This window comes from Lagenorhynchus albirostris, chromosome 2, assembly GCF_949774975.1.
Source record: "Lagenorhynchus albirostris chromosome 2, mLagAlb1.1, whole genome shotgun sequence".
Taxonomy (NCBI): Eukaryota; Metazoa; Chordata; class Mammalia; order Artiodactyla; family Delphinidae; genus Lagenorhynchus; species Lagenorhynchus albirostris.
The window spans coordinates 147,080,308-147,094,805 of NC_083096.1; the positions used below are offsets into that span (position 1 = coordinate 147,080,308).

The window sequence follows — 14,498 nt, forward strand, 5'->3', positions numbered from 1 at the left end:
CCCTGCCCCCAGGTTAGATTAGCGGCCTCCTGTGCACACTCACCACCTTGTGTGCTTCCCTTGGCATAGTACTTACCCTGGATCAAAAGACCTTGATTCTCAAGACCGTGAGTGCCTAGAACAAGGCCCTACCTGTTCATCACCATCCAGCACTGGATATGCACTCAATCAGTGTTCGTCAGATAAATGCAATAAATAGGTAGAGAAAGGGAGGGAGAGGAGGAGGGAGGGAGGGAGGGAGGGAGAGGAGGAGGGAGGGAGGGAGAGTACAATTTCATAAGGGTCTCTGGAGTCAAACGAATGCCTTCCCCATGAATGTGAGAGCGAGGGGAGCCCGTGGTGCAGCCCAATCCCTCCCTGTACACAGAGACACCAAGAGCATACAGCCTCTTGGTGGGTTTGCCCAAGGTCTCAGAGCGAGTGTGGTGGGTTCTAGTCCAAGTCTCCCATTCCCAGACCTGTGATTTTTTTTTTTTGCAGTGATCCAGAGGTGGGATTTCAGGGACTGTGGCAGGCCACCGAGAGAGAGACTGTTGGGTGGGGGACTTGTTGGGGAGTCTTGAAACCAGCCCAGAGGTGTGCAGGGCTGGACGGCAGTGGGCTGTGGGGTTCACCCCCCTGTTCCAGCCACTGTGCACTCCCAGCCTCACTTCCTCTGCGCCGGAGCCTCTCCACTCCCCAAAAGCTCGTCCACCTCCCTGGGGTTGTCAACATGCTGACCTTCCAGCTTCCCACCTGTCACCACCCCGTCACAGGCAATTAGAATAATAGTGCAGGAATTTCCCCCCAGGTTGTGGGATGAATGGTGAGCAGGAGGGGAGTGAACTGCCTGTGGCAGTGGGCCTTCGGGGGAAGGACACGGGCTGGGAGGGCGCAGGGGCCACCACCACTCTGCCTGCATTGAAGGAGTGGGGAGACAGGCCCAGCGAGGAGGAGGTGCTTGCCCGGGGCTGACTCCCAACAGCAACTGGCCTCCCCTAACTGGAGACTGCGAGAGCCTCCACCGTGTTCTCAGACCTCGAGCCTGCATCCAGCCAGAGGGCGTGCCTGATCTCATCTGGGGCTGTGGACCAAATGATTCATTTCTATATTCTCAGTGTCTAGCCCAGGGCTGGCCGCAGAGCAAACGCATCATACATGTCTGTTGAATGAATGGTTAGGGGTGGAGAGTGAGATGGAGACCAGCCCCCTCCGCGCCCCACACAGGGTCCTATTACTCCTTCCCCAGAATCTTACACCTCATTGTGTCCTCAGGGCCCGCCCCAGGGCCTGGGTCAAGTGTGTGATCCATAAATGTTGGCTAGATGGCGAACAAATGAATCTTCGAAGTCTTAGATCCAGCCAACACATCCTGAGCACGTGTGGGGCAGTAGCCATGCGGTCTCTGCCCCAGGGAGCCTGGTGAGGAGATAGACATGCCCACACAGAACCCCATTCCCATGCTAAGGCAGGGCGCCTCAAGTTGCTGGTGGAACTGACAAGGATGAGCCATAGACCTCAGAACTGGACCTTGTCTGACTACTGGAGGTGGTCCCTGCCTGGACAGTCCAGGGCTGGGGTCAGTCTGATGGTTTGGGGCACAGTGATGCAACAGTAAATAAACACTGTGAGCCTTTGCTGCATGCCAGCCACTGTTTCCGGAGTCCTCACAACAGCCCTAGAGACTGCTAATACAGGCATTCCCACTTTACAGATGGGGAAACTGAGGCACAGGGTGGTACAACCAATGAGCAGCAGAGCCAGGATTTGGACCCAGGCAGGGTGGCGCCAGCGCATCTTCCGGCCTCACCATACTGCCTTTCAGGGAGGCCTGCCCTTGACTTTGGTGTAGGTCGTTGGCCTGAGGCTGTCCCCAGTTGCTGCTGACCTGCCATGTGGCTGAGCCCACTTTGTCTCTTGTGTTCCAGGTCACTTTCTGGGGAACAACACAGTCATCGACGTCCTACGGCAGGCAGGGCTGGAGGTGGAGCACACGCCCGCAGGACAGACCATCCACAGGTAAGCAGCTGGGACAGCTGGGGGCGTGGGACTTGCTGGCCCACTGACGCTGGTCCACGGGCCCCGCTGACCACGTGCTGTATGGCAGGCTGCACCCCGCCTTCCACTCAGGGCTGCAGGGCAGAGTCTTGAAGGAGCCTCTGGTGAGATGGGGCCTCCTAGCGACTGGCCCTCGCCAGGCACCCAAGAGTGGGGGCTAGGCTGGAGGTGGGGAGACCGGGAAGGAGCTTGGTGTGCAGTAGTGGCAGGAGGTCAGGGCAGTGGGAAAGCAGTGAAGGTGGGAGTGGGAGGAGCGTTAAGTTTTGAGAGATGTTCAAGATTTAGAGACTGGCGATCGGTGGGGTGCAAGGACTCTGTAGGACTCCCGGGTTGCTGCCTAGAGGACCTGGTGGATGCCCAGGCCCTGAATCGAGATGGGGCCATGTTTAGGACGAGCCCTGGCCAGGCCTCTTCCCTGTGTCCCAGCCCTGCCCACACCTGGTCCTCACCTTCCTCTGGCCACGCCTCCTCACTGCTGCCTCCTGGTAGCAATTCCCTCACCTGACTTTCTTGCCAGGGCACACTCACTCCGCCCAAAGAGCCACAGACTGCATACAGTGGCCATCCTCGCTTCCTGTGCGGGCTTTCTGTCCCCCTCAGGCCGGAAGCTGCCTGAGGGCAGAGGCCAGCTGGGTTCACCTGTGGTCCACAGGGCCAGCACCAGGCCGGGCACGGAGAGGTGTCGGCACGTGCTGGGCAGCCCTAGAAGACAGCAACAGGATCCTGAAACCCGGGGCTTCCATGCAACGTGTGCACCAGCCTGTGCGGGAACCTTCCTCACAGGGATGGCCAGAGTGGGATTTCGGCCCCTGTCCATGACGTTATAAAATCCAGCGTCCAAAAGAAGCTTGAATAATCCTAGCTAATGTTTATTGACTGTTCACTGTGTGTTGGGCTCTAAGCGCTTTTAACACATTAAATCCTCACAACAACCCCGTGAGGCAGGAACTATGAGTAGCCCCACCTTAAAATTGAGGAACCTGAGGCCCAGGGAGGCGAAGCCACTTGCAGAAGGACACACAGCTCATGTTAATGGCAGTCTAGCTCTAGGGCCTTCCTAAGGTCCTCACCACAACCTGTACTGCCTCAGGGGCTGGGGGCGAGGCTCAGGGGTGGGAGCGCTCAGGAATGATTGCAGCCTTGCTATTCACTCTGCAAAGATGAGGCCTGGGGCCTTGAGCCTCTGGTCTCCCAGCTCCAGGCTGATGCCCTCCCCCGTCTCTATGACACTTCTGGAGGAACTTAAACGCTCTCACCTCGGTCTCCTCCCTCTTCTCATCTTCTGAGTCAGCCTGACCAGACCGCCCTTCCTGACCACTGGAGCCCAGCACAGATCAGTTTGTACTGGGCCAAGGGTAGGCGTCAGTTGGAGGGATGAGGGACCCAAGGTAGCCTCGGGGACAAGGCCTTCCTCAAGCTCCTCCTCACAGCCCCAAGGACCTCCGCCTCAAAGCTCATTGTGTGGGTCCGGACAGCGCGGGGGGGCGGGCAGGCCGGCGGGGCTGCCTCCGCTCCTATTCATCTCAGAGCCCAGGGATTAGAACAGGTATCCCCCCACTCCCCGCAGGCCCCGCTCTCAGCCTGAGTCTCTGAGTGCAGGCTGAAGTCCTGTGGGTGGGGTGAGGGGGGCGGGGATGCCGAGGAGGCCCCAACAATAAAAGCCATCAGCAGCCACAGGTGCTTCCTGGATCCGTCTTTTTGTCTGCCTGTTTTGAATTATCTCCCCAGCAGCTGCGGCATCTCCTGGACCCTGGGAATCTGGGGTTGCCGTGGGGGCTGGAGGACGACAGGCTGAGCTGATGGCCTTCTGTCCTTCAAGGAGAGAGAAGCCCCTCAGCCCATCGTGTACGCGGGAGCGGAGTTGGGGGACAGCCTCCCTTGGGTGCCGGCTTGCCTTTACAATTCTCGGGACCAGGACCAACTTCCCCCAGGGTCAGATGTCCCCAGAAGGAATTCCGTTTGGACCACAGAGAGGGAAGAATAAAAGGGAGAGGAGCAGAGGGTGTTCCCAGGCTGAGGGGTGTCTGCGCACCACCGTATGGCACGTGGAGTCCATGCCACACACTTAATCGCACGTCAGTGCCCGCTGCAGACAGCTCTGTTTGCTCGAGGGTGACATTAAAGAGAGGCCGGTTCTGTGCCAGGCACTATGTTAAGACCTCGTCTCTTTCATCCTCGTGACAACCCTATGAAGTGAGTAGTATTAACTCCGTTTATAGCCAGCTGTTTCTTGGACACTTGTGTCCCTGCCCTTAGTCACATAGCCTGGAAGGTGCAGAGCCAGGATGTGAACCCGTGTCCGTCTGCCTCCACCTTGAGTTCTGCGCTGCTCAACACAGTCCTGCCTCCCCTGGAAAGCTGCTCAGGAGGCCAGCGTTGAACGCATGAGTGGACGCTTGGACGAATGGCACAGCAATAATGTTACTATATCGTATTTAAGCCAGTTAATTACTGAAATGTTTCAGCTGCTATTTGCCAGCCACCGTTCTGAGTGCTTTGCCTGTGTTAACTCACAAAATCACCGTGATGCCGCTAAGAAGTACCAGCTGTAATGTCCCCATTTTCCAGAGCAGGAGACTGAGGCACAACACGGGGAGGTTGGGTAACTCGCCTCAGGTCCCTCAGCCAGAGCTTGTTGAATGAACGAGGCCCTGACCAAGATCAGATATGCTCCCAGAAACCTGCCCAGGGCTCACCCCCTCACTCCTGCTAGTCTGGGCTCACGTCACCAACAGGGACCAGACTGTCCTCCCTGCCAACAACGCCCCCTCCCCCCACGGCCCACGCTCTCCCTCCTGCCCCTGCTTTATTTTTCTCCTCAGCAGTTATCACCATCTGACATCCGGCCCATCTTACTCTCTGTCTCCCGCTTCGGAATGTACGCGCGAAGAGGACAGGGGCTTTGTCTATTTTGATCGCTACTAATACCCGTTACCTAAAAGGTTCCTGGTGCCAGGTAGATGCTGCATAAATATCTACTGAATCAATAGATGAAAGGACGAACCAAAGCTCTATCTCGCAGCACCAGGAGACGCTTTTCCTGGGTGACCCTCAGCCGGGCACCCTGGCATCTTCTCCTGCCGTGACAACTTTCCCACTGAATTGCGTGCCCCGTCGCACCTGAATGACACACCCCAACACGCGTGCCTCACGTGCGGTTGCCCCTTTCCAGCCCTGTTGCCCGGAGCCCGGCACCTCCACCCGAGGGGACCTCGGCGAGCCCCGCCCAGGCGACCCCAGCTGCTGCCATCCCTGCGGTCCCCTCGGCAGCCCCCACTGCCCCGCCTGAGGAGGAGGACCCAGCCCTGTCCCCGCACCTCCTGCTACCCGACAGCCTCAGCCAGCTGGAGGAGTTCGGGCGACAGAAGAAATGGCACAAGAGACAGAACAAACCCCAGCGGCCGCGGCAGTTCAATGACCTCTGGGTCCGCATCGAGGACAGGTGAGCTGGGAGGGGCAGGTCTACCGGGAGCTGGGCCTCTCTCTGGTCAGCCTACCTGAGACCCACCCAGGGCCGGACACACTCTGTTATCCGCGTGCCCGGCTCTAAGGAAGCGTGGCAGGTGGGTACTCGATCGGAAACTGGCTTGTCCCCGTTCACAGAGGATCCTCCTGTTCATGCTTCGGGGTTTGTAGAGCACGCTTACGCCTGACTTTTCAGTTTTCTCCATTTGAAGGTGAAGGAATAGAAGCTTCCTTCAGGTGCAGTGGACAAAAGTCTGCTTTGCCCTTAGCTTTCTTGGATGCGTGACAGGTGCGAAGCAGACCCCGTTTGTCCCATGGGCCAGAAGGTGAAGGCAGGAGAAAATGGAACAGGCCGGCCAGAAAGCTGTGAGCTCTCTGGGCCTGGACGGCCTGAGCAGCCGACCCGCTGGCAGGGAGGCTGCAAGAGGTAGCCTGCGTGCAAGAGGGACGTGGCAGATGATGGCGTGGGCTCTGTCTTGGGAGGGGCTGGGGGGTTTGTGATAAAACCTTGTTGGAGACGGGCAGGTGCAGAAATCATCCTACTGTACTGCTACCTGTCTGTCCTCTGCCTGTGTGTCTGCCTGCACCACTCCCTTGGCCTGTCTGTCACCAAAGCCCCTGCTATAACCCAGATGCCGCCTTCCAACCTCCACCTGCAGGCTCAGCACAGAGCGGTCTCCCTTGATTCCGCTTTTGGGCAGAAATCTCCACATCTGGTGAACAGCATCACCAGAGCACCCAGGGAGTGACTGTCAGGGAAGGACAGAGTCCTGCCCACTGCAGTAGCCCTGCCCTGGACATTGTGATCCAGCACTGGGCCTTCGGAGACTCAGTCTCCACGTGGACCCTAAAAATCATCATCTGGGATTTTCCTCAGCATCTCCAGAGAGAATCACCTCGGGTACTTGTTAAATAATACCCCAGGCCCCACCACAGACCTCGTGTATTGGAATGTGTGGCACAGGGGCTGGGGAAAGCCACGTGCTGAACGTGCACTGGAGTCTTCCGAGCAGCTTGGGGAAACACGGACCCAGCTCTGCATTTATAGATGGTGAACCAGGGCCCGGGATGGGGGCTTGTCCAGGGTCGTACAGGAACCCCCTTCATGACCTTCCCTCAGCCAGGTCTCTGAGTCATAGACAAAAAGTTGACAGAGTCCAACCCACTGTCTTAAAGTGCAGGGTGTGCGCTGTCTTAAAAAGACTTCCAGCAAGTGAAGTAAGAGTCCATTCCTCCTTCGGGCCTGTGTTGGCTTCAAAGCGCCTAACTTGGGTTCCCGGGACACGTGCTTCTGCAGAGGCCCCAGCGGCCCAGCCTGCCCGAGGTGGAGGCGCTGCTGTGGCTATACTGGCCTCGACACAGTTGGCTCGTGTGGCCTGCATGGGCTGCTTCTTTCCCACCGGGAGTGAGGGCACAGAGTTACCAAGAGCCACTTCTCAGCCCTGGGGAGGCTCGCAGGCTGCCAGGGAGGCACTGGCAGCCCATAAAGAACTGCAGTCAGACCGTTCCCCCAGGGCCCCGATCAACCCGCCGGGCAACCAGACCCGGCCAGCAGTGGGCCCAGCCCACAGGGTGACAGGAGGCTGGGCTGCCAGCTCCAGCCACGGACCCCCAACCCCTAACCGCGTCTGAAAGGTAAATTCCGGCAAATGACTCCACACGGTTTCCTTTTCGCAACACGTCTCTCTGGAACACAGAACCTGGTTTCAGGAGAAGAAAACAGCTTTTCTTTGGCAAGAGGGAACCCCTTTTCAGTCCCAACAGGTAAACTGTGGCTGGATAACTTTCTTCCGTCTGGTTGGGCTGGAGAAGGAAATTTCCACCAACCGGCAGCCCATTTGTTGAAAGTTTCTCTGCGTCGCAGGGAAACCGGCCCTGAGGTCCCGGAGGGGCCCAGGTGCAGGGCACAGCTTCCGTCACTCCTGGGTCTCAGCCCACCCATCCTCCTAGCGTTCCCAAATTTCCGCTTCTCCGAGAGGGAGCAGAGGCGAGCTCTCTGGAGGGAGACCTGGGGCCCATTTGTAGCCCTTCTGACAATATTGTTTTCCTTGGAGCTTTAATTCCGTTCAGAGTTTTCTCATTTGCTTCCCCCTCAATCCCACCGGATGCATCCCCTGCTCTCCATCCCCTCTCCCAGCTCATCTTGCACCTGTGATCTTACGGCGGGGCCCTAATGGGTCTCTGGCTCCTAGCCGTGTCCCAGCACATTACCCTCCCCAGCCTGAGATTCCCAGTGCTTTCCCTCGCCCTGCCCCACCAGGTAAACTTCCTGCTGCTCAGCCTGGATGCAGAGCCTTGGCCTCCTTCCCGCCTCACCTGCTGGCCCTCCTCCTGCGGGATACCTGGGCCCCGTCCTGGCCAAGCTGTGTGCTGCCCTGCAGTGGCCCACCCCCACCTTTGTCCTTGCTTCTCTCTCTGCGGGGGGTGGATGTGAGTGGACACTTGCTGAGCTCCTGCTGTGCCAGCCACTGACATCCCTCACATCCCCCAGGCCTTTCAAGAGTCCAGGAAGTAGGCTTCGCTTGACCAAGGAGGAAACTGAGGCTCAGCGAGGTCAGGTAACTTGCCCAAGACCTTGTAGCAAGTCAGGTATGGAGTCAGAACCTACAGAATCAGGGCTGTCTGATGCGAGGGTCACATTCGTCCAGCACCACGCAGACGCCCCTGCTGCCCTCGCCTGGCAAGCGTCTCCTCCCTTCTCCCCATCCTCCCCACAGCGTGCTCCCTGTGCCCCTCTCCCCTGCATCCCATAGCCTCCCCCCGCCGACCGTGGGTATCCCGTGGGTGCCCCTGTCCTGGCACAGGTCCACAGATGGCAGTCGCTTGCTTGTGTTTCTAGGCCGGGAGGCCCTGGGGACCAGAGCTGGGGTGGACTTCTCTGGGTCACCGGAGGCCTCGCTGAGGGTTTGTCGACTGCATGCATGAGTGAGAGAAGAGGGGGAGCGAGTGGGGAGAGGGCCGAAATGCCACCTGGAGCAGGCTGGCCTTGCCTCGCCCCTCATTACTCCAGATGTAAACACAGCGAAGGAAGTTTAGAGAAGCAGCAGCCCGTGGCAGGATGATTTATGGGGACCTGTGAAAGGGGCCCAGCATGTGTCCGCAGATGGCTATGCAGCAGCGGCAGAATGGTCTCAGGGAACCCCCACATCTGAGAGCCAGGAGCAGGCAGCCGGGCTGTGGCCAGGGGGCACGCCAGGGAGGAGACCATTGCCACACTAACTGTGTGCAGGGCACTGCCCCCATCAGTCGGATCTGTGACAATCCTTGGTTTGTACTTTTGCACAGCTAGGGCCTTGACTGGCCTCTGGGGGTCCTGCCAGCTCTGTTGTTCCCCCAGTCCCCCAGTGGGTTGAGCACTGGGCCATCGGGAAGGACAGTCATGAGGGGGCAGGTGCAGGGAAGAGAGCGTTTCCCGGGCTCCGGGCATGGCTGGAAGCCAGGTGCAGAGGTGGGCGTCTGTATGTGGGGGCTGCAGAGCCCTGTAAGCGCCACCATGCAGGGACGGGGGCTCAGGACGCACGTGCACAGGGGGTCATTGTCCTCCTGGGCCTTGGTTTCTCCAGAGGTTTGAGCAGATGGCCCGAGCCCCCGCAGAGGGGAAGAGAACCGTTTCCCCTCCCCCTGGGCCCCTGGGAGGGCTCTGCCTGCCTCCCGCTGACCTACCATCCTGCCCTGAGTTTCCCCAGCTCACCTTTCCCCCAGCACAGCCAGGCTTTCTCCTGGTACCATACAGGGTGCTCAGCATCTCTGCATGAGGCCAGGACCTCGTCTGATTAGAGGACGATGCCCCCAGGAGAAATGGGGAACAGGGTCACTCAGTGGATAAAAGCACAGAGGCATTCAGGCAGAATCCCCGGCCCCTCCTCGTACTCGCTCGGAGGCTTAGAATAAAAAGAGGGTGTTTGTAAGGCGGTGAGCTGGCCTCAGACCACCGGTGACACTCCGTAACAGCTGTCCCCAGTGTTGGTGGCTGACTCTGAGTCTGGTCTAGGATGCCACATGCCCCATCTCCCAGCAGGCAGCGGCTCCTGGGCCTTCAGTGCATATTAGGCTTAAATGAGCCCCTGGGTGAGCACATCATTAAACAGAAGCGAGTTGGCTACATGCCGGGTGCCCAGCCCGTGTCCAGTGCTGGTGGGGATAGAGCAGCAAGAGTCGTGGGTCATGGCTGGACAGGGACGGCTCCCTGCTGCGGTGCAGCCGAAAGAGCCCTGGAGTCACGGCCACTCTGCCTCTGCCTGGCGAGGAAGCCAGCCAGCGGGGGCTGGAGGGCTGGGGGCCCTGAGAGTCGAAGTGACCCAGTGAGGGGAGAGTGAAGGCATTCCCAGCAGAGAAGACCATGTGGCCAAAGGCCTGGAGGCTGGCGTGGGCCTTAGATACCAGGACAGGGAGCTGTGGGCAAGCCGGTCACTTTAGATCTCTGCCTGCATCTGACCGGTCTGCCCAGACAGTTCCAGCTGGGTCATATCGCGAGCTCCACCCCGGCCAGCAGGGCCACCCGTGAGCCAGGCCCTCGTGCCCCCAGCTCCATCTCCACTTTGTCTCCTCGGACTCCGCTGAGGAGCCCACCACCTTTGTATCGCAAGAAAGCCACAGCTCCAGGACTCCCCAGCCCCAGCCCTGATGGCTCCTAGAGACCCCCTAGTGCCAGGATTGGGGCCCTACTCCAGGAAGCCCTACAGATGAGCCTTGGGGCAGCCAGCTGACACGTCTCAGGCACCAGCCCTGCTTTCCTGTGCTTTATACCTGGGCTTCTGCCTAAAATCTCACTTCTGGCTTCTGCTGCTAGAAAACATTTTCAAGTCCGAGGGTCTGATGCTGTTCCTTCGTTGTACACATGGGGAAACTGAGGCCTAGAGGGCAGGACCTGCCCAAAGTCACGCAACAGACGGGGACGTCGGGCTTCCGCCTTCCACCCAGGCAGAGGGCCCCTTCCCACCAAGGGGCCCTGTCGGCCCCGAGCGCACTCGGCCCCTGGTGCCAGCCGTCTGCGGAGCCTGGGAACACTCAGTGTTTGGTTTGGCTTCGAGGCCACTTTGCCATGAGACGCTGTTCCCCAGCGAGGGCCTGGTGGGGGGGGCTGGGGTCTGGACTGGGCTTTGCGAGCAGAGTGGGCCCAAGAGGTGGGGGCATTTGGGGGGGCTTTCTGTCCACACCCCACTAACCTCACCCTGTTTTCCTGGGACTCCTTCCAAGCAATAATTCCCCCACTCGGGCTCCAAGGGGGAGTTTGCATCTTTGGTTTTCAAAGTGTGAAAGCAAATGCCTTTGGGCGCCTTGTGAGACATGGTTTTCATGATTCCTACTTGGTCCTGCTTCTGACGGCGGGGGCTGCTGGGCCCCTCTCTGGGCACCCCAAGTGGCAGCTCAGCCTCCTCTCCTGAGCCAGCCTTCCTGGCCTCCCAGCTGCTCGGGCTGGAAAGATGGGGGCAGCATCTGGGAGGAACCCTTCATTAGAAAAGAAGGGGAGGGAAGGGACTGTGGTAGTGATCCTGCTGGGCGTGGGCACAATAGCCTCCAGGGACTGAGGCCACTGGGGGCCTCCTCTCTGACCCGGGCAAGCCTCCACCCACGGGTGTGCGAGGTCTCGGCAGGAAGAAACATGCTTCACTCCCGTGCTCTCCGTCTGCGCAGTCAGGGATGGTACCACAGCCCAGCCGGGGCCGGGGAGGCAGACAGCCTGGTGCACGTCTTCAGGCTCAGTTTCCCCATCTTGAAAATGGGAATAATGATAAGATGACACGTGTCTGCCGGCACACAGGAAGTGCTCCATAAATGGAGGATGCTTTTAGTGAGAGAGACAAGGACACACACATAATAATAGTGCTAAAAATAGCCAACACCATACAGCACTTCCGGTGCGCCTGGCAATGTTCTGCATCTTACATATGAAACCCATTCAAACCTCGTGCGCATAAGTAGGTGTCAGTGACACAGTGTGATCAGTGAGAAATGCGCAAGGCTTCATGGGAGACTCAACTCTCCCAGGTGGCCTTAGGGGCAGGAGGACAAATCAAAGAGGCCTCCAGGTGAGGAGACTGTTGAATCAGGCCTTCAAAGGTGAGTCAGAAAATGGCAGCAGGACATTAGGTGTGACTGGGGATGGTGGTGTGTGCTGGGAGAGGCCAGAAAGGTGAGGTCAGCCCGCAGCAGGCCATGTGAGAGGTCTCGGGTGCTCTGAAGGCCAGCGTGGGGTGGGAGGTACAACGGGCCGGATTTGGGGGAGTCATAAGGGGCGTTCGAAGCTGCCTGGTCTGCCCCCTCCCTTCCGGTGCTTCCCACACAATCTCTGTTCAGGAACACCTTCCTGCCACCCGTGGTGTGTGACAAGCATTTGCTCCCTCCTCTCCTGATTAGTTCTCTGGGAATTTCTATAGACAGAGGAACACACATATCACAACTGTAGAGTCCAGGGTGAGAAGGACCTCACACAAGGATGTGTGGGTTCCTGTGACCACAGCGTGACCAGGACTAGAGGAGGGGGGGGGACAGGGCAGGGAGTGACAAGCCCCTCCTTTTCTGAGGGCACATGGACACGGATGCCAGAGCAGGTGTCCCAGACCCGTGCAGGCAGGGATGTGCTTGTGACCCCCGGGCTGCCCTGCCCACCACCCGCCGAGGCTGAACCAGGCTGTGTGAGAGGGTCCGGCCGGGACAGAGGTGGGGCTGGGCTGCAGTGGTGATGATTACAGAGCTCACCGTGGTGATACGGCCAGTTGTCGGGGCCTCATGCCCAGCATGTGGAAACGTGGCCAGTGTGGGACCGGGGCGGGGGGGAATCCCAGCTGACCTGGGGAGTGAACGGCCCATCAGGGAGGGAGGGTAAGCACTGCAGAGCAGGCAGTGTCCCACGTGGAGGAGGCTGCCCACTCTGCAGATGCCCAGGGAGGGGCAAGCTTCCTGCCCCTCCATCAACTGCTGGTGAGCACCCACTGGGTGCCCGGTTCAGATCCTGTCCCTGCCGTGTGTCCTGGAGCAAGTTACTTACCCTCTTTGTGCCTTGGTTTCTTCACAAGTAAAACGGGATAATAGTCTTACCTGCCTCGTAGTGTTGTCGTGAGGATTAGATGTTAACGGGTCCTACGTGCCGGGCGCAGACGCCTCCGGGAGCGCCCTCAGCCACGTGCAAGCTGGACTCGCGGCCTTCACAGCTGACTGCAGTGTCACCTCTTCCTGGAGGCCATCCGGGCTCCACACTGGGTTGGGGCCCCTCTGTGCGCCCCCTGCCCCTGGCCTTCCCCTCCCATCTTTGACCCTCTGGGGTGATGGGCTTTGTCGGGTCCTCCCCCTGCATCTCCCTCTGCCTCCTGCCCCCCGGGGCTGCACAGGGCAGGCATGAGCCCATCGCTTCTGGGGCCCAGCCCTTTCCTTCATCCCAGAGCCTTCTCCCCCTTGGTCTCTCTTTGTTATGCCTCCGTCATTGTCAACTCTCTTCCCCAGTCCCTGTCCTGCCCTCTGCCCCTCTCTTTGTTCATCATTTCCTATCTCTCTCTCCAGGACCTGAGCCAGTAACCTGGTCCTGGCCCCTGCCCTCCCCTCGACTTCCCGATGCCACCAAGTGCTGGCCTTGACCCGCCAATTCCTTCTGCGCTTCATCTCTTTTTATTTCTCTGTCTCGGTACTTCCCTCTCTTTCACGTAGGCTTCCTTGAGCCAAGAACCTCCCCCATGACCTCCAAATTGGCTTCTATTTTTATAAGTTCATGAGGGACCACCTTCACTGACACTCCCTGTGATTAGGCAGAGTGAGGCCACCAGGGCGCCTGCCCCCAGAGGCGCCTGCCCCCCGAGGCGCCGCCCCACTCCCTCTGTGACCTGGCCCAGGGAGCCTCGCTGAGCTTCCATTTTCTCATCCGGTGAAAGGGGGTAGTGCGGCGCATTGAACGTTTGTTTTGAGGACCAGAGATGCTACTTATAAAGTGCGGATTCCCAGTGGGCTCTCAGTAAACGGGAGCTGTGATAATGAGCGTGAGATGGGGCGGTTGTTTGTGTGTTTCGTTTTGTTTTCTGTTTGTTTCAGACTGGGGAGGGGAGGGCAGCAGGAGGCCAGGGGCACCTGCATACAGAGGTGAGAGGGCTGCCTGCTGCAGCGTGACCCCAGATGGATCTCCTCTGAAACACGTCACTTCTCTCTGCCTGGGACCCAGTACTCTTGAGTGGTCACCCTTGAGGTCGACTGTGTGGCTCTGGGCTGCTCACTTTCCCTGTCTGAGCCCTTTGTTTCCTTCTCCATTTTATGCGGAAAAAACCAGATTCAATAAAAAGTTGGATCTGAACCCTAAGACCACAGCCCAGGACAAGGCTGCTGAGAGGCTGTTCCACGTTCCACGTATTTCTCTCCCTCCAGCACCACCGCCTCGCCGCCACCACTGCCCTTCCAGACCACGCACAGCTCCGGAACAGCCAAGCCCCCCTTCCAGCTCTCCGACCCGCACCAGCAGCAGGAAGAGCCGGGGCTGGCCAGCAGCTCAGCGCCCATCCGCTCACAGCCCACCCTGGGCCTCCTCCCCGCCATCGCTGCCAGCATCACAGCGCCCTTCCTGCTGCACACCCTCGGGCTCTCCTGACCTCGGCCGCCCACCTCCCTGCCGGGTGCAGAGAAAGAAGCCAGAGAAACCGATGGGAGGGTCTGCGGCCACACCCACGGCCCCTGCCACCACCTCCAGGGGTGCCGGACACCTCATGGGTAGTCCAGACGGGATCTGTTAGAACACTAGAGCTTTATCGTACCCGAGTTACATCTTCTTTTTTGTAGAAGGATCTTAATTTCCCATAGTGCTATGGGGCTGTTTTGTAAAATATGTGTCCATATTAAAAAAGGAAAATGTATTTATTCTACTGATAAAACTATTTTTATGTGGCCAATGTTAATAACACTTTAACTAGCCCCATCGCCAACCCAGGAGGTGAACCCACGTTGCCAGGGCGTCTGCCACCTCACGGGGACCGTGGCTTTGAACGGGCTTGCTTCTGGGTCAGCAGAAGCCTCCAGCGTCC

At 58.8% G+C, this 14,498-nt stretch overlaps 1 protein-coding gene across 1 annotated transcript in view; it reads left to right on the forward strand.

Annotated features, from left to right (window-relative positions):
• The window catches only part of TRABD2B (TraB domain containing 2B), a 221,552-nt gene extending 207,338 nt beyond the window's left edge, over window positions 1-14,214 (forward strand). The window contains exons 5-7 of the mRNA XM_060140120.1: window positions 1,908-1,998; window positions 5,210-5,479; window positions 13,849-14,214. Coding sequence (XP_059996103.1) covers window positions 1,908-1,998; window positions 5,210-5,479; window positions 13,849-14,068 — 581 coding nt within the window. The 3' untranslated portion in view covers window positions 14,069-14,214. The remainder of the gene's footprint in view (window positions 1-1,907; window positions 1,999-5,209; window positions 5,480-13,848) is intronic.
• Window positions 14,215-14,498: the final 284 nt, after the last annotated feature.